Genomic DNA, 27,600 nt, shown 5'->3' on the forward strand with positions numbered 1-27,600 from the left:
GAGATAGGTTTTGGTAAAAACTGTGGAAAAATGAGGCTTTGCCACTGACTGAATTGTGTCTTCCCCCAATTTCATAGGTTGACTCTCTAATCCCTAAGGTGACTATATCTGGAAAGACTAGGGTCTTTGGGAGTGAAATAAGGTGGAATAAGGACACAGGGACAAGTCGGCTTTCTGCAAGCCGGGGTTCTGGGAGCAGGAGAGCTCTCCCAGGCCCCAATGACACCGGCCCTCTGATCTGACCAACTCCCAGCCTCCAGAACCGTGGGACACGTACTTCTGTCGTTTAGGCCACCCGTCTATGGTATTTTGTTATGGTAGCCTGAGCTGACTAATACATACATTCTTCTCAATAACAGCAAGTGTGAACACATAATATAAACTATCAGAGCACAGAAAAATCAAACTGACAGAATCATGAAGAAAGGTAGCAGGTAAGCAAAGTCTTATCAGCGGGAGTTTTTTTTTTAACCTCTCACTTTTATTTCTTTCCCTTTAATAATATTTTATATTCAGTAGGGGTGCTGGCGCTTGTTGACTGGCAAAGCATTTGTTTTATGTTGAAAATCTACATTGATTCGCAGCCTTGGTTCAAATATCTGATCTGTCATTCTAACTTTATATTTAAATTGAATGCTGGCTTTTACCCAGCTTAACAACTTTATTGGCTTAAGCATTATATACTTGGTACTTATATACATATATGTTCAACAGGTGTTTACATTTTATGACTAGAATCCATAGATAAGACTATAATAAAAACTTATAGCAAGAGCTGTAACATTGATTTATAAAATCAAAAGAGTAAGTTGAATAAATGAATGCATATTTACAGATTAAAATTTAGAGGAAGCTTTAATAAGCTAAATTTGATTTTTCTAAAGGCTTACTGAAATCAGGAACTAATAGCCACATAAAATATGAATCTATACAATGTGTGATTTGTGAGTTACTCTTAGAAAAGATGCAGCTTAATACAAGAGTACCGTTTATATATTAAATTAAACAAATATAAATCCTTTATGGAATATTTCTAGTGTTGTGAAGGTATTTTGAAGGAAAGAAAGATAACACACTTGTTATTGACAATTCAAGTGTTGGTTTAACAATAAAAATAAGACAGCCATTTGGGTATGCCATGTTCACTTATTTTTGCTTGGAATATTCAGGTACATAAAGAGCTCAAATGTGTATTTTAAAAATGTGCAGTGTTTATCTTATCTTATCAAGAACCCTGAAATTAGCAGTAATACCTTTTTAAAACTTTCACAACTTTCTGGCATGAAATGTGAGCATAACCTTTATGTATTTAAATTCATGACTTAAAAAAAACAAAACTGAAAACATCTCGTTTCTGGAGAGATAAATGTTAAAATAATTGTGAAAAGAAGAGTTTAGTTTATATCACAGTTGTTAAATTATCATAAGCTGGAAGGCAGTAGCTTAATTAATTCCTAGCCCATGATTGGCCAGAGTTCAATTAAAATCATTAATGTCAGTACTCATTAAATGGAAGCTTATTGCTGTGTTTAAATGGTGAAGGTTAAAACAAAGTAAAGTAGCATGGTGGTGGGAAAAATATTTTTCCTAGCTACATGCTAATAACTAACAGTTAGATTTTAACAGTTTAGCACTAATTAGTATTGTTGGCAGCATGCATTTTTTAAAGAGTGCTTCCAATGGTCCATTTATGAGGACATTTTGTCTAAAATTATATTCCCTGTAGCTGTAAGCTATTCATTGGCTGTGCTAAAAGCTAAGGTAAAATGCCAAACAAGTTGAAAAAGCCGGAGGGAAACAGACTTCTGTTTACTAAGTAAGAGTATTCCTATTTTTAAAGGCAGCTCTTGTCAGCAGATAACTTTTCCAAACTAAAAGAAAAAAAAAATTGTCAGGAAGTCAAACGCATGTACAGGTGGGAAAATTTGTCAGTGTAAAATTTATTACAGGGTTCTAACTAAGATTTGGGCAGAAGTTACTGGACGTACTCCAGGAAGCACAAAAAGAAGCCAGTTAGAGCTCTTAAAACACAGGAGGCACCTCGCCCCTTACTCTGCTCCGATGGGTGCTACTCAACTCCTTGGATACTGCACCTAAACATGCATCGCATGGGCTGCAGCGAGTCAGCTCGCATTTTCAGGTCCCAGTTCAGAACCCTCTGCTCAATGGGCCCGACTGCCCGACCTCGAAGAGGCCAGACCACACTTGCAAATTCAAAGGTACACTGGAAAATAAACATTCTCTCCCTGCTCTGTAGTTTACACTGGACGTGGGAGAGTCCCCTTTAAAAATAAAACAAAATAATTTATGCGTTTTTCAACTTTTTTAAGAAGGCTGTCTTCTATCTACACTAAGTTCACCAAATTCTGATAACCGTTCAATTGTTATGTGAAAGTCCCAGAAATCAATCATTTTCCTCTTTTATACCAAAAGGAGCGTAATGCATCACTAATGGTCTCATGTATATCTCCCCCTACCGTCTAAGGCCATTTCACCATAAATCACACAGGCACTCAAAGCGACTGCGTTCAACTGCAGGGGCAGGCACTGCAAGGCCAGGACGGTCCTCCGCACACGGCAGACCGGGGCTGCTTCACAGAGCTTTTCCCAAGGCAGTCGAACAAGTCTTACCGAGTGAAGCTTCTGGTAGAGGCCACACGCGTTGCATACATATCCGCCATTTGCATTCTTTCGCCAGAGAGAGGTCTTTGTGGTCAAGCAATTGGCACAGAAAACACCCGAGCCTCTTCGCCTCTGAAACGGAAAAAAAATACAAGGTCAGAGGTGAGTCACGTGATCACTGGAGTTAGACCAAATCAACCCAGGAGTTTTGTCTTTAGACTAGCAACAATGACAGTATAAAACCACACTGCCCATAATGAGGTCAGGTTCAATTGTGTTTAATAGGCACCACTGATTTTCATTATAATTAACCCTACAGTGATGGATGAGGTGTGGGCAACACCAAAGGCTTTTCACAGAAACAGCTTTAACTTTTTGAACTTTGGGTTTTGTGCCATTAATGATGGCTCCTAGACGTGGAACCTTAAAATATACCTTTTAAAAGTGTCAAAACAAAAGTCAAAAGACAGCACACGGCAGTACGTTTCATACACTTTGGAAAAGGAGGGGCGCATGCCACCTGAGCTTTAAAATCTGGTCAAGTTTGGAATAAATGCACCATGTAAAGCATTTAAGATTGTATCCGACTTGTGTCTTTTTCTATGTCATTCATGCATACCCTCTATTTCCCAAAGCCGAGAGAATCAGCAGAAACTTCAGGCGACAAGGCTTACAGGATCACAAATGAGAAGCCTTATGAGGTACCTGTTTAAGCCAGACGACATAGTCCCCCCATCAAGGACTACTGAGTGATTTTATTCGACTCAGACTTGGAAATCACAAGCATTTCCAAACACAAACTGATGTTAGTGGCTTGAATTTTGTAATCGCCAGATTCAAAAAATAATCTAAGGATATTTAAAAGTAGATCATTAGTATTGATTGTTCCATTGTTGGTATCAAGTAATGATTCCATTAAACTTCTGAGTGAAACAAAAGTCAGGCTGTCTTTGTAGGCGCAAACACTAACAGGCAGGAAATGGAATTCTCTTGCTGCAAAAAGAGACAGCCTGAATTACAATTCGGCTCTCCTTTCTCTAGGAAGCAGAGCCTTTAATGATAAAATATGCATGCTAGATAAGGAGAGGCAAAAAAGTCTCGCTGCAACCCAATTTTATTATAAATTTAAAATTAAGAGCACTGTAAGTCAAAATTTCAGGGATTCATAAAATTTAGGCCATTTATTTAACTCGAGTCCATACTGTAGAGGAGTGGTGTCTCTGCCAAGAAAATACAATGGTTATAATTGTACTCTGATACATTTCAAATGGAAAGCTTTCTGCAGACATAATTTTGGCTTCAAGACTGGAACACTTTCTTGGCATTGAAAGGGCATTTGATTCATCGGGTGTTTCACAATGTATCACTAAAAAGACCTGGTGAGCAGCCAGTTCCCTATAGGGTAATTTTTCCATCCAGATGCAAGTGCTATCAGAGGCCCTCGTCAGCTAAACTAATTATGATCTTGCAATTGCTGATGCCTGCTCACTCTAACATTCGACATCCTCCATTAATCATCAATACAAGGAAAATGAATGAAACGTAAAGAAATGAGGGCTGGTAAGCTGCACAGCCATAAAAATCTGAAATGAGAGCAATAATTTAACAAGATTGGGGAATGTTTTTAGTGAGCACAAAGTCGGGCTAACAATTGCCCTTTTCAACCAAGAACACGATTTCATTAGTGTAGCAGGTTGTGCTACTTTAGGTGATGTAATAAAAGCTAGATTTTTCTCGAAGATAATCTCTGGCTCCCCCCACCTTCTCACCGCCCCGCCCCCCCCACCAAGAAGTTGGGACCAGGGATGCATTGTGAGTTTCTAAACCTCAGTAAGAGCAACGGCAAACACTGGGTGTCAGTCCACGAGTCCCTACTGTAAAAGTAGAGGCTGCTGCTTCCTGAAAATCAGTGAACGATTGATTAGAGGTTGTGTTTATCAAACACTCTGAGGCCCCCTTTATCCAAAGTAAGCTGGGGAGCCTAGTTAGGTTATAATTGTGAAATTTCCCCGGGGCTATGCTGTCTTTTTCCTAGATCTAAATAACACGTTTGGCAAATAAACACCAACTTGATTCACATAAAGGCGATGTAGATGTCCATTTGGAAACGAACCCACAGAGATGGCAGAGGCTCCAATCTGAATGTGTAACCAACCATTCACTCCAGCCTGCTTTTCTTTCCCTCTGCCCTGGGTGCTTGACACAGCTTGCCAAAGTGGGTGTGATCCTGGTTTCACAGAGCGTTTCAATCCTTGCCCAATTTTGTGCTTAATTCTCTTGCAAAGAAAATGTCCTTCATTAGTTAGAGGGAAAATCCTGAAATTACAGCCCTGGTTTCCACGGGCATAGGTTGCTTTAAGGGGCACTTATGCACCAATAAAGGCTGGTATATTTTAGGTAAACTATATCTTACTTTAAATATACCAGGAGTAACTCTGGATTCACCTTCTCAGAGTCAGTGTGGCATGGAGGTTAATAATCAGATTGAGGAATCAGACTACTTGTATTCAAAACATGTTTCCGCCTTTTGCCGGGTGCAACTTTGGGCAAGTTAATCTCTCAGTGTTTAAATTTCTCCATCTTTACAGTGTGAGATGCTGGATCAACGTGGGCTAATGGATGCACTTAAAACAGTGCCAGGGATGCAGTAAATGCTCAGTAAATTAAGCCATTTGTCAAGGGGATTCAACTGTATCTCTTTTGTAAGAGAAAACTATTTTGTTCGTTTGGTTTCATCTTCTTAATGTACTTATTAAACATTTTAGATATGCTTAAAACATACAGTTGGATATTATCGAATGCATTTCATTTGTGTCAATCTTTTCAAATACGAGAATGGAAAGTTGAGTCAGAGCGAAATATCTAGGTGTTCACACCTAGAATTCAATAGGGGTGTGCTTGTGCGAGGGTAGAGAGTGGGAGGTAGGTGAGAAATATTTCACCAATTAAGCTACCTCCCATCTAAACCAATGTATCACTTTGGTGGGACCTGCCAGCTGCAGAGAAGGTGGGAGAAGTGAAGACTGTCCTTGGCTGAGACCACAGCGTCACAGACCTGTGCCACAGCTCTCTAAACGACGACCGAGATGAGAGCCCCGACCTGGCCATGCTGTGTCGAATGCGACCTGGCTCACACAGGACGGTAGTTCTTTTGAAGTTATCCACATCCTTAGCTCAGTCAAGTGCAGAGAAGCAGTCTGTTGCCAGAGGAAGGCAGAAGAGAAGCTTCCCCTGCCCCACTTTCTCAAAACAAGCTTGGCCTTGTTGAAGCACTAAGGACCTTATTTCAGTCACAGTTTACCATGCGTGACGGAGTTTTAAAATATTTCGTCATTCTCCTTCACACTATGTTTTGTAAAGGACAGAAATCATGTCTCCTTACTGTCATCAAATATTCTAAATAATGAGCACCTAGGACAGTTCTCTGTTTTGGACAGCTAAACCTAACAATGTTGGCGCTAACCTCTCCAGGTATTATTTTTATCATTAGCAGTTACTCCTGTTTTGGGGAAAAAAAATAAGTTGTTGTTTTTTTTTAAACCAGCCTTTTTAAATGGCTCTCCTTTGGATGGACAAATTTATCTCCACTTGGGCAGAGATGGCTAATGAGGTAGAAAATAAAATCAAGAGGGATTGAGCAAAAAAAAAAAAAGAAAGAAAAAGAAAAAAGACAAATAACTCATGGACACAGACAACAACCTGGTGACAGCGGGGGTGGGGGAGGAGGTGGGTGGAAGTGGCAGAGGATATGGGGGGGGATTGATGGTGATGGAAAAAAATATGATACGAAAAGAAAATAAAATCAAGAGAATTAATTTTCCAATACTACACCCCACACTGGTTTTTGAGAAACAGCGGCAGCCAGGTACCTGCTAGGTCCTGGGGGTACAAGGTCAGTAAGACGGAGCTCCGGCTCTCCTTTACGAACATGCTCACAGCCACACACTGCTGATGGTTCTATCTGCGTACGTGCATGTTTAACTATGATCACGCTGGCTTCCCTTTTCCTGCGAGCTATTTTCAAGACTTACTAGTATTTGGTACATCCACGACCATGTGTGGGAGGTGAATCACACCATATGGGCAGAAACACTCCTGGGAGAGCGGATGACAGGATAAGAAGCTACGGCACCCCTGACAGGCACGCTTAGCGCTTAGCACGGTTCTGACTCCTCCTCCCCTCCGAGGTGGAGGGAAGCTGCACGCTTACAGGTGCCGAGCACCAGGCAGGCAGCAACCTCTGCTTCGGGCCTTCTCTACTGGTACCTTCTCCTTCTAAGTGGGGGCCAACGAGGTGGGAGTGAAGGAAGGTCAGCTGAACACCAAAGTCGAAGGAAGTTGCCTCAACGGGAAACTTCTACAGAGAAAATTCCAGAATCAACAATTTAAGGAACTGTTTCTTTTCTTCTTCTTCTTTTTTTTTTAACTAGAAGTTTTAATAGCTTGCCTAGTAATGTCTCAGTCACCTTTGTGTTGCCTCCATGGTATTTCTGCTGGTTGGTGATTTCCTGTGTGGAAAGGAAGGAGAGTGGGGCAGTTGGGGGGCAATTAATGGCAAAATATTCGGAGGCCAGCAAGTGACTGGCCTCGCAAGTGCTTTTCAGTGACATCCTGAGCCTCTTTGGATCACTTGTTTCCTTTCTACCTTTCAAATGTATTATAACCACAACACCTACTTTTACAACAGCAATTTAGGGAATGAACTTGGACGATCGTCCATGCCAGGATTTGAAATGTAAAATAATAGGCGCATCCATCTTTTAACATAAACACACTTTAAATCAAATATAATTCTTTTTCCCTGCTGTGGACTGCACCAAGAACTATAATCATGAAATAACTAGCTTAAAAAGAAAGTCTTTAGGCATCAGGTACACCGCTAATCACTGTACGGTATCACCATTGTGTTAGTTTTTCTCTCAAAGGTTCTGATTTAAGGTTTTCTTATCGGGGACTTAGATTATTCATTCTCATGTCACTCTCGGTGGAGCCTTGGTACATGTGCAGGTAATCCCAGACGTGACTTCAGCAGAAAAAGAAAAATTTTTAATGTTTTAAATTGGTTCAGCTGTTTTTTATTGCTTATTTTATTATTTGAAGATCAGTCGGAAACAAACATTTTAAAGTTTTCAAATTTCATTATTAACAAAGAGCTAATTTCATTTGATTAATAAAACAGCAAATTTGATTGAATTATTCATTCAAGTGGCTTAGCATCCAGAGACATGAATGTTCATCTCCAGTATACTAAATGTCTCCATTGGTGAAGGAATTGGTGCAGAAATGACCCTTTAAAATAATTTTCTATGGGTAAGAACCATACTGAAACCATGTAATCACATAATAAGCCTTGCCAGGCAGATTATTTACTCACATTTTTAAATGGTTTTATATCTTAGCTATTTTACGTCGGATTAGTCTGAAATTTGATAAATGTGCTGTTAACCTGGATGTATATCAAATATTTTAACTCTTTAGATAACTTTTGTGTTTACTGGGTTATATCAAGAGTCCTTTGTGAACTCCACATTACAGCAACGCACAGATGGCTGTGACAGAACCTTCAGGAATCATTTTGCCGTCATAAAATTTCAGTGGTGACTGTAATTCAGTCCAGTTCTGGGAACAGTCACTGAACATCCACCATGTGCCCACCACGGTGCTGGAAGCTGAGGTTACAGCCATGCACCTGGCAGACGAGGTCTGTCCTCTCAGCATTTCCAGTGGAATCAGCGAAAAACACTGTACGTGTGAAGGTGACATGACACAAACTGAGATGGTGCACGAACACGGACAGTTTAGTTCACGTAAATTATACGGAAACTTTTCTGAAGAAACTGAAATATCTCCTGTGCATACATCTCATTTAAAAGCTGAACGTTTTACCTAATAATCAAAGGGCTCATTCTCTGTGTTCCTCTAGAAATAGAAGTAACAGTCTAATTATTTTGGAAACAAGTTGGCACTTGCTTAGTCCCATCAGTACTCATGTCCTATCAATAGCATTGACCTGTTTGCTACCAAAAGACTCAATATGAGTTAGATAATGTGTTCATTACTATCATGTATGTAGTATCCATCCAAAAACTGTTGGATAAATGATGAATGTTATTTTACTTGTTATCACTGTTATTCACCACTAAGAAACACAGAAGGCCCTATCCCCCCTCCTAGTTTCCCTAATATAGACTTCACATCAGTAGACCTTAAAGAATATATAGAAAGCAGCACTAAACACACTTAAGAAATACATGGTGGCTTGCAATGCACACCTTTAAATTAATAGCCAGAACTCTAGCAGAAGCACAGGCTGGCCAATATTTTAGCAAGAGGGGGTGAAGAGATCTGCTGCATAGAGCCATCGTTACCAGTATCGTGGCTGGCTTTGTTCTAAATGAAATCGTGAAGAATCAGTTGAAGTAGGCTGTGCAGCAAGCCTCCGCCTGCCTTAACACAGCCCTCTGTGCCCTCAGATTTCTTGCCAGACGACTGAAGAGACTCTACAAGGTTCAGCCAAGCGCTCATCTTATAATCACCTATCTCAGAGTTTGGAAACAAAACCTGTTTACCCTGATTATTAAATTCACTTCCTCAACACATCAGCAGTGATAATGGAGACCAGTGTAAACAAACCTGACATCCCTGGCTAGGAGCAATGGAACAACATCTGTTCCAGGACATGAGGCAATACATGCTCTAGTAATCATACATTGTACCTAGGTACAAACGTGCCTGAGACTTACTGCACCGATGCATCACCACACAAGATGCCTGAGATGCATCACCACACAAGAGTTTTCCAATCCACCGGGAAATGCTAGCACGCTATACACATTATTAGCTCCATTTCTTTCTGAGATGCAATTGGTGGCTCTCGGAGTGGGACCCCAGTAAATCAATATTTAGCAACGTATTTCCCATCCTTTAAATTCTTCACGTGGAGTCTTCAAATGGGAAGAACTAACTCTTTTATCACAAAGACAAAGAACCCGTTACAGGTCTCAAGAGTCACATCTCCATTCTGTTGACTTACCCCCTATACTTGGTAACAAGCAAACCAAACATACAAGGTCAATACCCAAATTCCATAACAGACCAGGGATAGAAAAACCCAGATCTTTGGAGTTCTAACCCACACTGTTTCTGTAATAAGTTTCTGCCTTTACAGTGATACGTAATTGGACAGCCAAAATGATGGCTGAAACTTGTGTCTGCACTGTCTTTTCTCATTCCATGTGAAAGTCATTATGGTCCACGGAACCACGCAAGTCCCTCACTGTTTCATTTTCTGCCACCGAGGATCCACTTTCACCTTCGGCTACAACAATGGCTGGACGGTTGCTCTACAGGGACATTCTTTTATGCCAGAGCCAAAGCCTGACACTGAGAAGGAAAGAAAAGAGCTTTCTGGAAGCATAGTTAAACAGTTTTAGTTCCTCTCAAGTAAGCTTCAGCATAGGAATCCAGGAGCTGATTCTGTTCAAATAAATTTATTGCACATTTTATTTAAACAATGCATTTAGCAAACATTTATCATGGGGATTCATCACAGTATGAAAAATAAAAATCTAGAGACTTGCTCTGAAAAACAGCCTGAAGTCCAAAGGGATTAGCTTCCAAACACTTAATTAAAGAGGCAAATACTTTTTTTTAAATAAACGATTGCCTTTACAATAGGTAATAATGATGATGGTTATTTTGAAAGAAACAGAAAATACCAAATAATAATCAGTAATTCTTTTCATATTAGCTAACAGCTAATATCTGATCTACGAAATGTTTCCATCCTCAAGGCATTTATATACACAATGATGATTTCTCAATGGTTCCTAACATTCTTGGAAGTCAAAACATCTTTTGATAAAATTTATGATGCTCTCTCAGAAAAAATTCAGTGAAATATTTTTCAAAGAATTTTAGGCTATTCAAAAGAATGTCCTTCACAAAGGTGAATGAAGATTTTGTGTGGGTGGATCTGCATGCCCATGGCTCCCAAAGATAAGAACCCCTCACCTAGGAACCCCTCCCAGTGCAGATTTGAAGTTAATTATTAGGTATGATTATTATCCCACTTCTGTTGATGAGATAAAGGACTGAAAATGATTCTGTGACTTACACAGTATCAAAAAATACATCCCAGTTTCTTTTTCTTTAAAGATTTTATTTATTTATTTTTAGAGAGAGGTGAAGGGAAGGAGAAAGAGAGGGACAGAAACATCGATGTGTGGTTGCCTGTTGTGCGCCCCCTACTGAGGACCTGGCCCACAATCCAGGCATGTGTCTTGAGTGGGAACTGAACCTGTGACCCATTGGTTCTCAGGCTGGTGCTCAATGCACTGAGCCATACCAGCCAGGGCACGTCCCAGTTTCTAAAGTCTAGGCAAAAACACAGGACTGTATTCTAAAAACCATTTTTGAATCAATTGTCTGGTACAATTTTCTTGTTTGACTACTTTTTGGCCCTCCTTTATAATCACCAACATACACTGAATATTTATCAAGTACTTACTATATGCAGAATTACATACTATAACTTAGTATATAAGTTTCCTTATCTGATATCTTCAAAATGATCCTGAGACAGGTATTATTATTATTATTATTATTATTATTATTATTATTATTATTATTATTCCCTCCCCCTTACAAAGGAAAAAACAGAGGCTCTGAAACATCTGCAATCGCTACACAGTAGGGCTAAAATATAAACCCAGGTCTCTCTGGCTCCACAGCCACAGTGCCTAACCAGGTTTCAGGCCTGATTACTAAAAAGGAGGTTTGGGAAAGTTTACCAGACATGTTTCACCATAACTTGGCTATAAAGGACCCTTATCTTTTCAAACCACCCTATAACAGCTGATCCAAATTATGCAAGTTTTTGAGGTACCAGAAAGAAATGACTCATCCTTGATCAGATACGGCGGTGATCTGTCCTGAGGTCGACAGATACAGTCATAGCCAGAGGAACACAGTGTCTGGTGGGTGGAAAGGCCGCGGGGAGGGCGGGCGGCGATGTGGGGCACGTGTTTTGATCTGGCCGTCTTCAGGAAGAAAAAAAGTGTATGTGAACTGAACCTCTGCTGAGAAGCAGAAATCTGTGACGCCATGGACTGAGCCCCACAAATGCCAGTCGCGTGTGGCAGGGCGGTCAGGCGCTGCGATCTCTGCTTTCGAATTCGCCTGGCTAGGCGTGGGGCAGGAAGCATGGCGCGGGGGGGCGGCAAGTTCTGCAGACACGTGTGTGGAGGTAACGGTTTACCAGGCTTACATTCCATGTGCGCATGTTCCCTGACACAGACCTTTGGCGATGTGTGACATCATCATTCAAGACAAAAATACTGCCAATTCTCAAAGAGGAGGTATTTTACCAAAATCCTCAGATTAGGATAACGTGAATATATTTTTATTTTCCCTAAAACATTTCCCTCCATTATTTTTATATATATATTTATGCATATAAATATATATATAAATATACGTTCTTCATCTACCTAAGGAATTGACTTTGACACTTTTCACATTGGATGTAGTTCCCATTTCATCACAGAAGTGCAAAGACCAAAAGAGTCTTGACTCTGAATACTTTTCACAAGCCTAGAGGGTGCAGTGAAGACTGGCACCGCCGTAAGCATCGCCTGTAGTCTGCTCAGCCAAAGGATGGTGACGGCTGCTTATTTCCACTTAAACAAAAACAACAAAAAACTTAAGGAAATAGGAATTAAGTATACCAAAGTTCAAAGCAGTTAAAAATCATCTTAAGAAACTGCAAAGGTGTCAACAAGAGACCCTGATACCAAACATACAATTTGCCCTAAATACTTGACAAGACTGTATTTGGGAATACTTCCCACAGCCTATCACCCTCTATGACTTTTAAAAACACAGGAGGGGGGGACCCTAAGAGAAACAAACTCGAAGTTCATTTAATTTTTGAATCTACAAAAAATCTTTTAAAATGGCACCTCATTTTTATTTATCTTTGTATTTCCTTAGGACACATGAAATCATAGGTATGTAAATACACTTTTCCAGCAGTTAAAATAAGTGTCTAGTATGTATGTCATTGTTCAAATGGAGGCTGCGTCTTTAAATAAGAAGCCGGTGAGTGCTACAGGGAAAACCAAACACGAGCAGATAATTTCATCAGAGAGGTACTGTGCAGACAGGAAAATCTCAGCTGCTTTTTAAAGTTTTAATAACGTTATTTCTAAAAGACAACTTGGACTGACAAATTTCCTTAACAATCATGATGTAATTTTGTAATAACTGAACACTTTCATGGGAACACTGCTTCTTCAATAACTCACACAGCCGACTACACAGGAAAGCACTGTGCGAGGCTGTGCCCCTGCCGTCCACCCCCACCTTCAAATAGCTCACGTACACGACTTCCTTTTCCATTACCAACTTGTCTGCAGTACCATCTGTAAAAACGAACACATACCTTGTGTGGCCAGTTTCTGCTTTTGCACATCCATTAGTGGGACTGACTGCAGCTGCTCAAGAAGAAAGCAATGCTTGTCTTTGCTTTTATATGTGCGCACACTCACACACACACACACACACACACACACACACACACATTCCCCTCCAGTCCTACCATATCAGCGCAAGGCAGGACATCCTCTTGGGTAGGGAACTGCACTTAATAACCTTACTCGAGCCCACTTTTCTGTGTGATCTGGAGTTTGTTAATCACACGATATCACATACCAAAGCAAGAACTCCCTCAATGCATCAATCACTCTTGAGACGACTCCTCAGTCATTCCTACCAAAAGGAACAGTTAAAATCATCGTGCTCCTTGACATTCTGTGCGGTGTAACACAAAAATCAGGAAACCACTACCGAGGCCTGGCAGTACGTCCTGGGATACAAAATTCCCGATGAGCGGAGTTTTATTTCCTAACAGGGGCTCTGAGAACGTAACACAGCAACTAACTTCCTAGCATTTATTTCTCCTGCTTCATGTTCATATTCTTTTTCTATTGGCTTTACTGTTTTCTTTTTGTCTAGACCAATATTATTAAACTGTTCACAAGTTCTGCAGAAGATGCAAGTAAATTAAAAGAAGAAATTACCCCAAATCAGTTTTTAAGTGATTTGCCTAAAAGAAATAACATTTTCTCCCTATTGTGATGCAACATGAATTAAAAAAAGAAAACACCATCAATTTTCAAGCTAGTAAAATAAAAATACTTTTTAAAAAAGATTCATAAAGAAGTTGAAACTCAAAACACAGAAAAGAAAAAAGAGACCACTCCCTCTGCAATGATTTAATTTCCTGTGCTATTCCACATTTACAAATTTACACCAAATATATAGAAACTACTCTTTTTCGCAAGAGGTACTTTCTCCTAAGTGTGTGAGCTTAGTTTTTGGAACATTAGAATGCCAATTCTGCCTTAGCTTTTCATTTACTGTTAAATCATCAATTAGCTCTGCTTTCTCAGCATTTAGGGACACGGGATAAAGGGCTGGATTCCAATTATTTACATATGCAAGTCACTCCCAGAGAACCAGAGGCTGCTGTAGGAAGGGCCTATTTTTCTTTTAATCTTTGTATTGCCAGTGCATTGCACATAGTAGGTATTTAAAAAATAGCACATTAATTGCACTGACCTCAGAAGAGAAGATTCTGCTCATTTCAAAAAACAGACATTCTGTTAAAATACGTGTGTGTACATACACATACATACTGTGATCAGAGGATATTTACTGTCAGTGCAACTTTATTCATGAGCATAAATGGCAGAAGCGTCACAGAAGACAGGACTCTGATTGAAAACAGTTTCACTTTTGGGAAATGTAAAAGAAAATTAATACATTCTGTACCATGTTTAGACTCTATATGACAGGAGGAGAAAGGGATAATAAGCTTTGTTTGCCTGAGCTTCTGAGCAATTTGCAAAGCTAGCAGAAGTGACATATGTTGTGTATCTGTGTATACATGTATACATATACATACACAAATGAATCATTTGAAATATTTCACCACTAACACATTAGTGAGATGTCACTAGTTGCTTTTAGTTTCATTAAAGCAATATTATATTTTATAAGTTGGGGGGGTTAAAATACCCATGCCATTGTTAGATTAAAGAGAAGAAATTCCATGAGCTTCCTGGAGCGCTGAGAATAAATATAATCAACTACACGTACGAAAGACTATGAAAAAGAAATGGAGCAATAAGAGTACCTAGAAGAGTATCTTATATGGCAGCCTAATAATTATTGGTTTTAATGGGTGCAAAATAAGACATCAATACCTTGTGATTCATTTTTATTACTATGTTAGAGTTGTCTCAATTCACATACATACTCAATTAAATCTAAACATAATTATGCACGGGTGGATACTAAATGCCATGCTTGATGTGGATCAGGCATTCAGTGACATTAAGTTTGTTTGTTCTTAATTTCAGCAGATATTGAGTATCGATAGCTATTAGATTTTAGAAGATATTGAATAAATGAATAAGCATTTGACATGTATATACACATATATATCATCTACAGCTACATATTTATGCATATATGTACCCACTTATACAAAATACCTCGTAACAATAAGTATAAATAGCGATCCAAAAACTCTCACACATAGGTGACCGTCTTAAAGAAGCTCCATCATACCAATTATGCATACAAAAATAGGAATATCACTTTCTTCTCTTCTCTCTCTTGATTTCTCTCTCCTTTACTTTTTGACTGCGTTCCAAAAGGCCTTAAATATTCCATCACCTAAACCAGTTTGGTGGCAAATTATTCATTTTCATGAGATTCACGAGTTTATCAAAGAAACATATTTCTTATCCCAACAACAAAGTGAAACTCTGGGGAAGGAACCAGTGGCCATCAGACGTTTTGGACACAAAGGAATGCTTTGTCGGTCAAGTCCCCTCATGCGTGTGACTCATCAGAGGGACAGGGAGTCGTCTTCGTTTTATGTAGCGCGATCACACAGGTCACACACAACACCACAGACAGGACAATGGACACTTAATGAGTATATTACACAAGACCTGGAGAGCTTTGCACAAGAATTAATTTCAGGTGCCGGCTATAATTTATATCCACAAGCAAGCATTTGTAATTGGACATCCTCTATTTATATATTTATATATAAACACACTCACATGCACACAAACGTGCCTTTAAAATCCGTGATGTGCATACACACGCACATCTCCTTTAAAAAAAAGTGGCTTCCAGGTCCTCCAGGTTAATAATTTAAAAAATTCAGGGGCTGATAATCCTGTATTTTAAAGTATCTGCTTTAAGAAGCAAGGTATATTTCTTTTCCAAGGTAAAGGATTATATTTAACTAGAAGATATAACACACTGAAAAGGCAATGTAGAAAGTATAATGACAGAATCAATAAATCCAAATTAAGAAACCAGCAGGTAGCATTTCATGAAGAGTAAATAATTTATGTATGATTACAAAACATTTGCAGGTATTACATGCCCACAAAATTTGTGTAACCTGAAGGAGAAGTTAAGTGGCCAGATTGGACTTGTCATTCTTCTTTTTCTACCTATTTTCCAAGATTTTTCTTCATTAATTATATACACACACAGAGTTTTTCTCTTTGGCAAAATAAAGATGGAAATAACCATCTTCCTTTAAACCATTCCAAATGAAGGAAATAATTCAAAAATTAACAGAATAGACCTGACGGGTACCAGACTAAAATTCAAAGCAATTCACATTTGCAAAAAAAAAAAAAAGAAAGAAAGAAAGAAAAAGAAAGAAAGAAAAAATTAAAGTGTGCCTTAAAAGTCTTAACTTAAAAAAAGAAAAGAAAATCACCATTAGTGGAGATTTAGCTAATTAGTCCATCTAATGCAGGGCTTTTATGTTTGTAGGTTTACGAATTTCAGAAAATGACCAAATTATTCCACTTACATCATTAACTTGACCCCTTCCAGGATTTGACCTTCCTAATAGATTTATTTTATAAGATATGACATCCTGAACAGCTGTGCTATTCTTTCTTGAACTTGACATTTTTTTAAGCATGAAAATAGATTGATTTTACTAAAGCCTGAGTTTTCTTTGGTAACAGTGGGGGATGGGAGGGATAAGAAATGGAAAAATAATGTGAGTTCCTATCTGAGGGAGTTATTTTGAATCTCAGAGGACACTGAAGCATTACAAACACTTGTGACTGGTTACAGAAACGATGCAGAAAGAATCTGAAAATATCATCATGAATTGAGTTCATTAATAAAAAGAGGTATGATTATTAAAAATGGAGAAACGATTCCTTTGACTGTTCCAATCTTCCAACCCGCACCATCGAGTGACTGCCCTTATGTGCTCACTGCAAATTTCAGCAGACTTAAACTCTGGTTACTAAGGCTCTCTCCAGGTTTTTACTTTTTAAAAACTAAATATAAATCAGGATTACGCTGGGCAATTTCAGGGAAATGTTCTAAATTTCAGGGCAAAAATTTTTTTAATCTATGCTAAAAATACCGCTAGATCGATTATATTTGATGTATCAACTAAATAAGTAGTTAGATTTAACTGAAATACTGGTTTTACTCAGAATTCTCTTCATAATAAAAGCAACAAGATTCAAGATAAAGTAAGAAGAAGGAGGAGTGAATGCCTAACAGTTACTGCTTCTACCCCTATTCAATTCTGAATCAAGTTTAATCTTGTAGAGATAGTTATGTTTAAGTGTTATTTTTCTACATTGGCTCCACATTGCATCTTGCTTTAAAATTCAAGAAAGTACATCAGACAAGTAATAAATTATAGCACAGTACGGGAGGTGCACAGGAAGAACTATTCTTAATTTCAATTACACTTTTGATACAGGAATTATCTGTTTATCTGATAGCTGCTTCTGATAGGCGGGCTGCCGTCTAGCACGTCCTGAGCACACTGCTCTTTTTTCACAAGAGGTGAAGGCTTTTTTGGGGGGAGGGGGAGTGTGGGGAGTCAGACGACTCTGTTTCCAGCGTCTCAGGGATAATTGTTACCTTTCTTCTTTTCAACTTTAAAAGAAAGCAGTGTCTGTTTTGCTCAGGGCAGCTGTTGACTGCTCCTGATGTCAGAATCTTTTCAACTTGAGTAGATTTCGGATTATTGAAAAATGATTATTGTATAACTCTGAGCCTTCTATTGCTGTCAATAAACATGCAGAATGTCCACATATAGCCTGGTGACTAACCCAGGCCAGGAAACATGTATTCCCACTGACTTTTGTGGGTCTGCACACATACAGATATATTTTACATAGGTGGTTCTAAATGGCTTATTTTCATTTAAGGGAAGACTTTAGACAAATCCGTGATGGGGGATATAGTAATGGTAGACTGAGATATAATAAAATTATTAAAATATTTAGTCTTCTGTTATCATGCTGTGATTCATATTTCAAAACACATTCTGAGAACAATATTCACTTACAAAAAAGGGGTTTCTGGAAGTTGATCTATTTTTTTCACTATGCAATATGCTATTGTAATAAAACTGAATATTAAGAGAGGTTTTGCTTTAATAGTCTATCAAAATCACTTACACTAAACTACTGTAACACAGACAATATCTTTGTTAAGTAAAAAAATTACCTTTATCACTTAGTTAAGAATCGTAAAATAAATATTATTTTGAAAATGTATTTTTCAGTTCATAGTTGAAATGATTGGACACGCTTCTATTATTAGATAAACATATAATTTTTAATTGGCATATCAGGATAATTTTTCATTGGAACTCAATTAAAATTCATCTTGGTCCAAACCATAAACACTGCTTTCCTTTTGCTTCACTCTAAGTTGATTTAGGTTTTCCTTAGCAACCAACACACACAACCTTCTCCACCCCCTGTATTTCTTTGAATGTTTATTACCTGGTGAAATCTTGTTGGCTTGCAGAAGTAGCAGACAGGAAAGGAAAAACCTTACAACCTAAATGTCTGATATTTAATCAATAAAAGACAGATTTTCTCCTTTAGGAATTCACTGTTTGATACACTCTCCTCTCTTCTTTTAGGAACAGAAACGAAAACTCTGATTCTCAACAAAATAAAAAAACTCAAGATACCACAGCACACTGAAGGGCCAGAGAAACTCTTATTCGCTTACTGAGTATACAGATTATTCACCTGCTATATTTCAATACAACGGCTAATCACTTTCTATTCTACAAAGAAACCAAGGCCCTTGAGTTTAAACTCATGCATCTACTTCCAAAGTTTCTCAGAGGTATATATTCATAATATCCATTAGACTGGTTTTCACAGTGACAGAAGATCTACATTTCTGGACAGCCCATCCCATTTCTGGAAAAAGGCAACATTTATTGTCCGCTGCTGATGAATGAGATGGCAGGACCACCTTGGCGGTACCCGAGGGGGATATTAACACTTACAAGCAACCAGGATGGCAGGGGCATTGATCAGAAGCAGAACCAGAGCTGGCTGCAGTGCAGCAGCTGAATTCAAGAGACCCTCCCTGACGCCAGGCGCTACTGTTCATCGCTGGACAGTGGTAGTTCCCAGGGAATGCTCGGTGTGGACTTGGGCCACCCGGAGGGCTACCAAAGCCCCTGAGAGGACTCAGAACTGAAGGCCAGTCAGGAAGGGCTCTGACCGGCTTGTACGTGCGTCCTGGTAGTGTCACTTTTAGTAAAAATCAGATGTAACCAGCAGAACATGGGTGTGATCTCATGGCTCAAAAACCAGTGCCGATCATTATTCTAAAGACTTACAACAATGTTCTCTCCAAAGTCAGCAAAACCTGAGTGAATTGGCAGCTTCCTCAGGTGGTGGTTTTGAAAGTCTGCATTCACTTGGTATAAGTTCTGGTATGTTTATTTATAAACGTCTTATTACTTTAAATTATCACCTCATGTAAGAAAAGTTCAGTGCCTTTGAAGTGTTTATAATTTTGAAGGGAGGTAAAGTAAATATACATGAAGCAATTAAGAGAACGACACAAGAAAGGAGACATGTCTCAATCCTGAGATTTTATGAGGCCTGTGTTTCTAAATGCCACGACAAACGAGAAGTGCGAATCTCTCAATCTCTCTCTCTCTCTCTCTCTCTCTCTCTCTCTCTCTCTCTCACACACACACACACACACACACACACACACACACACACAGCTAAGCTAAGCTCAGGAGCCCCTGAAAATAGGTAGTGGGACTTGAATAAGCTCTTACGCATTACTCATCACTGCATCCTTGGGTTTCTTTCAGTTGCTTGTGGCAGAAAACACAACGCAAACTAGATTAGTATGAAGATAAATCTTCTGACTCATGCAACTGAAAAACCAGAAGAGCTCTGACTTGAGGGACAGTTTAATCAGGATTCCCATGATATCACGAGAGCACAATTTCCCTCCCTGTTTGGGAGACGTTTCCTCTGGGCTGACCAGTCTCACTCACAGAGACCTCCTCCTTGGAGGGCAGAATGGTTGACTCAACACCTGAGAGGGGGTTATCCTGAATCTACTTTCCTGAGAGTCTGGCCTTGTTGGTCAGACTTGGGTCATGTCCCTGTCCCATTACATCCAGGTGGATGGAATGCTGGGGATTGGCTGATTAGGTCTGCAGCAATTTCTTCAATGCGAATGACAAATTATGTGGTCATCTTGTCAAAATGCATAGTTTTTGTCTAGAAGGTCTGTGATCTGAGACTTAGCATTGCTAACAAGCTCCCAGTTTGAGGAACAAGGGTCTAAGACACACACTTGAGCTCTGAATCTGGGGCAAAACTGGCATTATCCAAACCAGAGGAAATAGAAAGGGGTGTGGGGGGTGTGGGAAGGAGGTGTGGATTCTCGATTAAGGACTGTTATCAAACACACACACACACACACACACACACACACAATCTTCTGCATGTGATCAATCTAGAAGAAGTCTTTTTAGTAAGTAGAACATCATCTTTGAATCCTCCATCTAGTCTTTTCTTTGGTCTGCATGTCCTTGAAAGAGTTCATCATTATCTATGCTTCTTGTGTAACTGTTTCAACAAAATTGATCCATGCTGTTTTCTTTCTTTTTTACAAAAGTCACACTATGAAGTAGTCGTAAAACAGCCACGATACTGCTGAAGAGTTTGTTTAGAAGAACTTGGCAGAAGCTCACTGGCACAGAAGAGGAAGGATACTCCCCACGACAGGTGCCATAGTCAACTCTTTGAGATTCCATCAACACCATTTCCTTAGTTCACAATGCACACACAGGATATGTCTGCAAGGTTCACAATAAAAGTCCTGTGGCCAGCTCACATGAGAACTCCCCTGAAGGCTGCTCTGTACTCAAAACACCAGCAAGGCTTTTCCGTTGCTACAATGACAGAGAAGGTAACATCAGATTTTTCTCTGATTGCATATACTCACTATCCTGTGCCTCAAATGTCAAAAAGTGCTGATGGGATAATAACTGTTCCCATTGGTACAGGTGTCAGAAAGGTAACTGTTACAAAAGTATCATCCTTATCTTCCAGAGAGACGGAATGACTACATGAACAAAATATATAAAAAGAACATTACCTTCTTTTACATAGGGTACCTAAATGGATTGGTAAAAAAATAAATAAATACCTTTACTCACTCTCCGTCTAGGCCTAGTTCATGTTTACACTGTAAATATTAGATTAGCTCTATCCATTCCAACTTTGGCCCTCTTTGCATCCTGCAGGAGCCTGTATACTTTTTTGTTTGAATTCTTTATCACTGAGCATGTCTCTGGTTTGTCTGGGTTGTAATTCAGAGCCAAAGAGAGCATGAAATTATGTTCAATATTCTTTCTAAGGCAAGGAAAAGCTCTGGATTCTATTTTCCCCTACAAACTGAAAGCATCTTAAACTTTAGCAAGTGAGTGTTGTGTGTTTCATAAAAGTATTCAGGCTAAAATACTGAAATCTGGCATATTTTATCTACATCTAAATGAAAACAAGCCAATAGTATTTAGAAGAGGTTCAAAAATCTAAAAAATTTGAAATGATTCAAGGCTCACTTACTGCTAAAAGCACACAAGTCTAGCACCAAGGCATCTTACACACATCTTACTTACATACACAGGACTGTGTAAGCACCAAGGTCAGGACTCACTAAACGTGATAACTGGTGATATGTACCTGTCATTTACTCACTCATTAACAGTTAATACCATTCACCAAGTGCCTGCCCCGTGCTCAGCGCCATGCTGGATGGTAAGGACACATGGCTATAGAAGATGTAACCTGTGGCCTCAAAGCTCCCCAGTTACCAGGGCATCCATATAAACAAAGAATGAGAAGCACTCTAATAGAACTACTTTCTGGGTTCTGCTTCAGCGTGAAGAAGAACAAATGGTTCATCAGCCTGAAGGGTCCTGACAATCCTCAGTTGGACAGTTGTGCGCTGGGTCAGTCCCCTGACAGGCATTTAATAAATTAGTTTTCTCAGTCCCTGTCTATGTATTTAAATAAAAGGGAGGGAAGAGAGTGTAAATAACACCTGATTTTTAGAGTCTCTTCTAGCTTTAGTTATTTCCAGAGCAGTACATTCTTTTTCTGGATGATCTGGAGTAACTTCATGGGCTCTGAGCTCCACATTTCCTCCCCTCCTTCCTGCCCCCCTTTCCCTCTCTTCCTTCCCTCCTCCTTGTTTGTTTGTTTCTTTCTTTCTTTCTTTTTGTTCATTTATCATTTTCAGACTACTTAACTTCCAGGCATTACACATTGGTGACTCCAAGAAAAACTGTACTCAACAATAAAACAAATACTCCAAGATCATCTTAAGCACTTCTTAAAACACGAGCCAAATATGTATACAATGACCAGTGACTGATCCAACCTAACACGATATATATCTTCCTAAAATACGAAAGAATAGGATGAACTAATGTTGATTTCACTCTTTCAACACATTATGTTGAGTAGTTAGTAAAATGACCGTAGCTCTTTTGAGGCTTGTCTTTTGTTACTTGAAGGAAGGGAGTCAAATGGTCTCCAGTGCGTCGGGAGATAGCACTGGATGTGCCTCTTTTGCTAAGCTTAGACAGTCAGCAAAGCGCCTGAGCTGGAGTGGAGATGGTGCATTCCTCACTGGCTTGGATCATGCATTTGCTATAGGCTGGAACTGGGTCTCTTCGCCCCTGGGGCATGGGACACAGGCAGTGGGTCTCTCAGGACAGTGGCATTGTGGCTTTCATGTCCTGGCATACCATGGTGATAAGAGCAAGAAACTGGGAGTTGGGAGACCCGCATTCTATCCTGGTGTGACCTGGCACTAGTTTTCGACTGGGACAAGTTGTTATTCTCTGTGACCATTCCCCTCCTCTCTCTTTTTTTTTTTTTTTAAGAAAAGGAGGGGTATGATCTCTGTGCTACCATTTTCAGTGATGCTAACAAGAAAAGTTAGGACACGTGAAATGACGTGAAAGCAAAAATCATGGTACACAATCAAGGGATTTGAAAGAGCATCAGATGGACAGAACCCGAGCTTGTTCAATGGCAAAGACAAAGAGGGTGAAGATCTGGTGGAGTCAATTAGTTCCCAGTCGGCCTGAAGGTTATTTTCTGTCCTACCGCTGAGGACAAACTTGGTGAACTACGTCATGTTCTTCAGGTCTTGACAACGTTTGTTTTTAAAGTAAATCGCCAGTAAAGCTGAAATTTATTTTAATAACAAAACCTGTTATATTTAAAGAGCCTAGTTTTTCCTCATTAGCCACGGGGGACATTTTGTACCCTGTTTACATTATTATTAGCACTTTGCAGCTAACAAGCACGTTTTAAACACGACTCGGCAGCAGCTGTAAAACTAAACCTTCCAGCCGCCGGCCCCTTCTGCTGAATGTCCAGAAATGCAGTGTTATGACATGTAAGCACATCCACCCGAAACTTCCTTTACACTGAGAGCGCTCAGGACGGGAGAAGACGGCGCGGTGAGGAAGAATGCCGTCCCTGGCCGAGCACAGCGTCGCCCTCTGATTAGAGCCCAGGGCACCCGCGCAGAGCCGGCCACAGCTGTTTTCTGTCTTTCCATCCCCTTCTCCCATTAGTGTTATTTCAATCGTGTTATGGGCTGCACTTTAGATCTAAAAAGAAACATTTAGTTTTATTTGAATGTTTCAGTGATTAATGACCCTCCCGTGTAGTTGTCTTCTCATAATTGCCACGGAGTAAGCTGCCCTTTGCTTTAAAAATCCAGACCTCTGTGCACGACGGAGAGAGCAAATGATAGCTCCGGCCTTGACCGCCATGTGGAAAGTCCATTTCTCTTTTAATGCATCTAACTCCTCCGGATTCTACGTGGACAATTTCTTAAAGTTTTATGTCAAATAAAAGCCAAAACTTTTTTTTTTATTCTGGGAAAAACCAAGTGTTCATTGGTGCAGTGCTGGGTGTGTGTCTGCGAAGCAGAAGACGGTAATATATTGGAGAGAGAGGCTGGAGTCAGGAGGAAGGGGCGTCTGGCTGAAGTGAGCCTCCTCCTGCAGGTCCTTCTGCAGGAGGACATGCGCACGTTTCACCCGAGAGCAGCGTGCAGCTGTCCACCGTCGGGGAAGGAAGTAGTTACATGCCCCTATCATGTAATCAAGAAAAGGTGCCTCTAAGCCATGACAGCACCATGGAGTCTCACACGCCTCTGGTTTACACAGCTAAAACCCTGGTACCCTAGCGGGAGTCGGTCGATATTAAAACACATTAACTCCTCATAGTAGAGATGTTTACATTTTTGTAATAGAAAAAGACGTGAGGTTTGCTAAGTCTTAGACTAAGTTGGTATTGCTCTCTTAACTTTGTTCCTTTTTGGAAAAATACAGAATACGTTAAAGAACAGATCCTAAGGCCCTGCTGCAGGTTATGTTCGGCATGACATGAAGATTAATGGGCAATAATAGAGTAAAAATTGACATTATCAAACCACAGTGCCTGAGCGTTACCTAGATAGTGCTGTCAGTTTACTGTGTTTGTCTTTCTAAGACTTCTGGCTAAAATGTTTCCTGACTTCGTCTTGGCCAATTTTTGGCCACACTGAATGTTAAATAAACTATTATTTAATCAAATACAGGCATATTAGTCTCACTCCTGCTGACAACTTCAATTAGAATATTTTTGCTTTGTTAAAAAAAAACCTTCATGATCTTTAAACTGTTAAGGCCTCTGCACCACATCTGGTAACAATTTTTGATATATCCAACCATCAAACTTCTATCTCCATGAAGTGGTTTATTCAAGATTTGTTTTAATTAGGCCGCCTTTCTAACTTCACATGGTTTTCAAAAGGCAGAATCACTCAGATGTTTTCAGCTGTAAACTCACTGCAAAGTTCAGAGGCTGTAATTAGAGCTTCAGCAAGGTAGACTATTTCTGTTATTAGCTAGATAGCTGGGTTCACTCAGTTGCCGGTTAACAAGGACAATGAAACTATTTCTAATTTTAGCACATGGGTTTTTAATTTTATAAAAGCTTCGACTTGCTGTCTAACACCTTCCTCTCCCTGCTGGGGTTCACATCAAAGGAAGTTTGGGTTCAACTTTTCCGCAGAACCCACATTCCAAATGCATATTTCTGTGCTCGGGAAGCCCGGTTCAGTTTTAAAGTCTTCCACTGAAATTAAGTCCCAGTTGGAGAAACATCACTGTGAAGACAAGATCAGATAGCGTAGCATACACTTGAATGATAAATGTAAAAATCTACTTGTAGATTCATCTTAAGAAACCATTTTTTTCTCTATTAACCAGAGCATTCTTATAAGCTGCTGCTTTAGTGAGAAGTTACACTTACCTTGAATGCTCATTTTTAATATATTTGCCTTGAAGAAACCTTTGGGAGTATAAAAATCCCCACTCATTTATTTGCATCACAGGCGCAGATTAAAGGCAAAAGTAATGTGGAAACTTAAACTATTTATTTTATGAGGTAACTATTTTAAAATCCACTGGGAAAATAATGAAAAATGGGCTCATTATCCCTCTTCTTTGGTGAATCAGGCTTCATTCTACCCACATAGGTCTCCAACTAAGTGTGCCCATAAGTGTGAATGTGCACGCACATGTGTGTGTACATGCATGTGCATTTGTGCATGCACATGTTTTCTGTGTGATGGTAGCCTATGGCTCTTCTCCACAAGTGTTTGATATTACTCCTTTAAAGTACTAGCACCACTACATGACTTTTTATTATGATTAAACTTCATAAATTCAGAGGTTCACAAAGCCTAAGAATAGACCCGCAGGGTCACTAACATTTTAACCTTGTGGGTAAAAATTGAGTCAACAATGGTAGTGAAGTTCATTACGCAGCCTGCACGGTGCGGCGCATGTGGCTACTGGAAACACTTGGAGGACCGACTTCAAACGCCGGCATTACACAAAGTCAGACTCCCCGAGTGGATGGCAGCACGGGCAGCAATACGTGTTTTCACCCGCTGATTTTCTGAAGGAAAATAATACACCTGACTTTCTTTATTTGCTTGCAAAATGTGGGAGAAGGAGCAAGTTTAAAGCTTCACCTAAAACTGCAGTGAAGTCTGTATTTGAAGAATTTCTAATTTTGTTCCTGGCGAGAACTAGTGTATGGAAGAATCTCCAAGGCTTTTATCCTATCTTCTGGGTGAACCCAGCTCCATTTAGACAGCAGGTTGTGCGCATTTCTGTTTGTTTGTTTGGGGGCTGAGAGGTGAATCGTACAACGTAGTACAACGGGAAAACGTAAATGAGCTGTCAACATTTATAAACTGGTGATCACAAATAAAAACCCTGCTTTTTTTCTACGATAGATTTTATGGACCCTTGTAAAATCCAGTATTACTGGGCTCATTTTCCTCTCTTTGTAAGGCACAGCAGAGGTGGTGGTGCCTGCCTTTTTCAGGACACTGACCTCTGCACCCCGAGTCCTCTGAGCCTTGCCATTTACACAGTCTGCTGGGCTCCCATGATGATTTAATGTTGTCCTGATAATTTTCACATCCTCTGATAGGAACTATCCTCGTCCTTTACTGCCGGAGCAGCCTCTGAAGTCTGGAGGTACCGGCACCCATCTGCCAGGGTTCAAATCCTGGCTCTGAAACCCACTCACCGTGTGACCCTGGGCAAGTTGCTTACACTCACTTTGATACAAGTGCTAAAGGAGTCAATTTAGTGAATAAAGGAGTCAATTATACAGCCATGTCCCACCTCCTAGTGGGCTGACACCACCATTTGGGTGACTGTCTAAAATGTATCTCCATACCTAGTATATCTGTAAATAAATATATTAACTTGGAATTTTGTTACCTTTCTGAAATACGGATCTACAGTGCCTTTGAAAAGGATCTAAACTGCAGCTCTTCCATCTCCGCAAATGGCAAAAGCTCCCCATCCCGTAGAGAACACAGGACCTGGCATTCTTCCTCCCTTCCCCACTTGGTCTGCTTACCTCCCAACATCCCCCTCCATCCCACCCCCTCTGCTGCACCCACACGGGAGCACGTGCCATCCACTTGGACTCTGTATGCGCTGGTGTTTATTTTCTCTGACAGAGACTGTGCTTTCTTACCACCATGTCTGGTGTCCAACCCAGCACCTTCAATAGAGCAGGTGCTCCACGAATTTTGGTTGAATACATAAATGAGTGAAAAACACCATCAGCTGATTTGAGTCCTTCCTACCCATCTTTTTAGGTCCAGCTCAAACCACTTCTTCTGTTTTCTTTTCCAAGAACTCTCTAAAATTTCATTTCTAGCACGTCTTCGAAGGGAGCTCCAGGTGACTGATTTTACTCCTCCATGCTGCCAAAGCCTGCTAAATAAACATTTTATTCTCTTTCTACTTATCCTTTTCTGCAGTACTCCCCAAACCTCCCATTAGTGAGTCTCGATGAACTATTTCCCCCTACTCTCATTATGCATCTGAAATCATATTTCTCTTTAAGTTGGTCCAGGGATGTTGGAACTAAATTGCTCCCTCACTTAAGGAAGCAACAAAACAAGCTGCTAAAGAAATCAAGTGTTTGTTACTGTATCAGATTGTGAATTCTA

At 39.8% G+C, this 27,600-nt stretch overlaps 1 protein-coding gene across 6 annotated transcripts in view; it reads right to left on the reverse strand.

Annotated features, from left to right (window-relative positions):
• TRPS1 (transcriptional repressor GATA binding 1) overlaps positions 1-27,600 on the reverse strand; it is a 553,804-nt gene that overhangs the window by 6,984 nt on the left and 519,220 nt on the right. For all 6 annotated transcript variants that reach the window (XM_045861057.1, XM_045861058.1, XM_045861056.1 and 3 more), the window contains one exon: positions 2,632-2,754. In XM_045861057.1, coding sequence (XP_045717013.1) covers positions 2,632-2,754 — 123 coding nt within the window. The remainder of the gene's footprint in view (positions 1-2,631; positions 2,755-27,600) is intronic.

This window comes from Phyllostomus hastatus, unplaced genomic scaffold (assembly GCF_019186645.2).
Source record: "Phyllostomus hastatus isolate PE091 unplaced genomic scaffold, TTU_PhHast_1.1 phas_scaffold_21, whole genome shotgun sequence".
NCBI classification, from domain to species: Eukaryota; Metazoa; Chordata; class Mammalia; order Chiroptera; family Phyllostomidae; genus Phyllostomus; species Phyllostomus hastatus.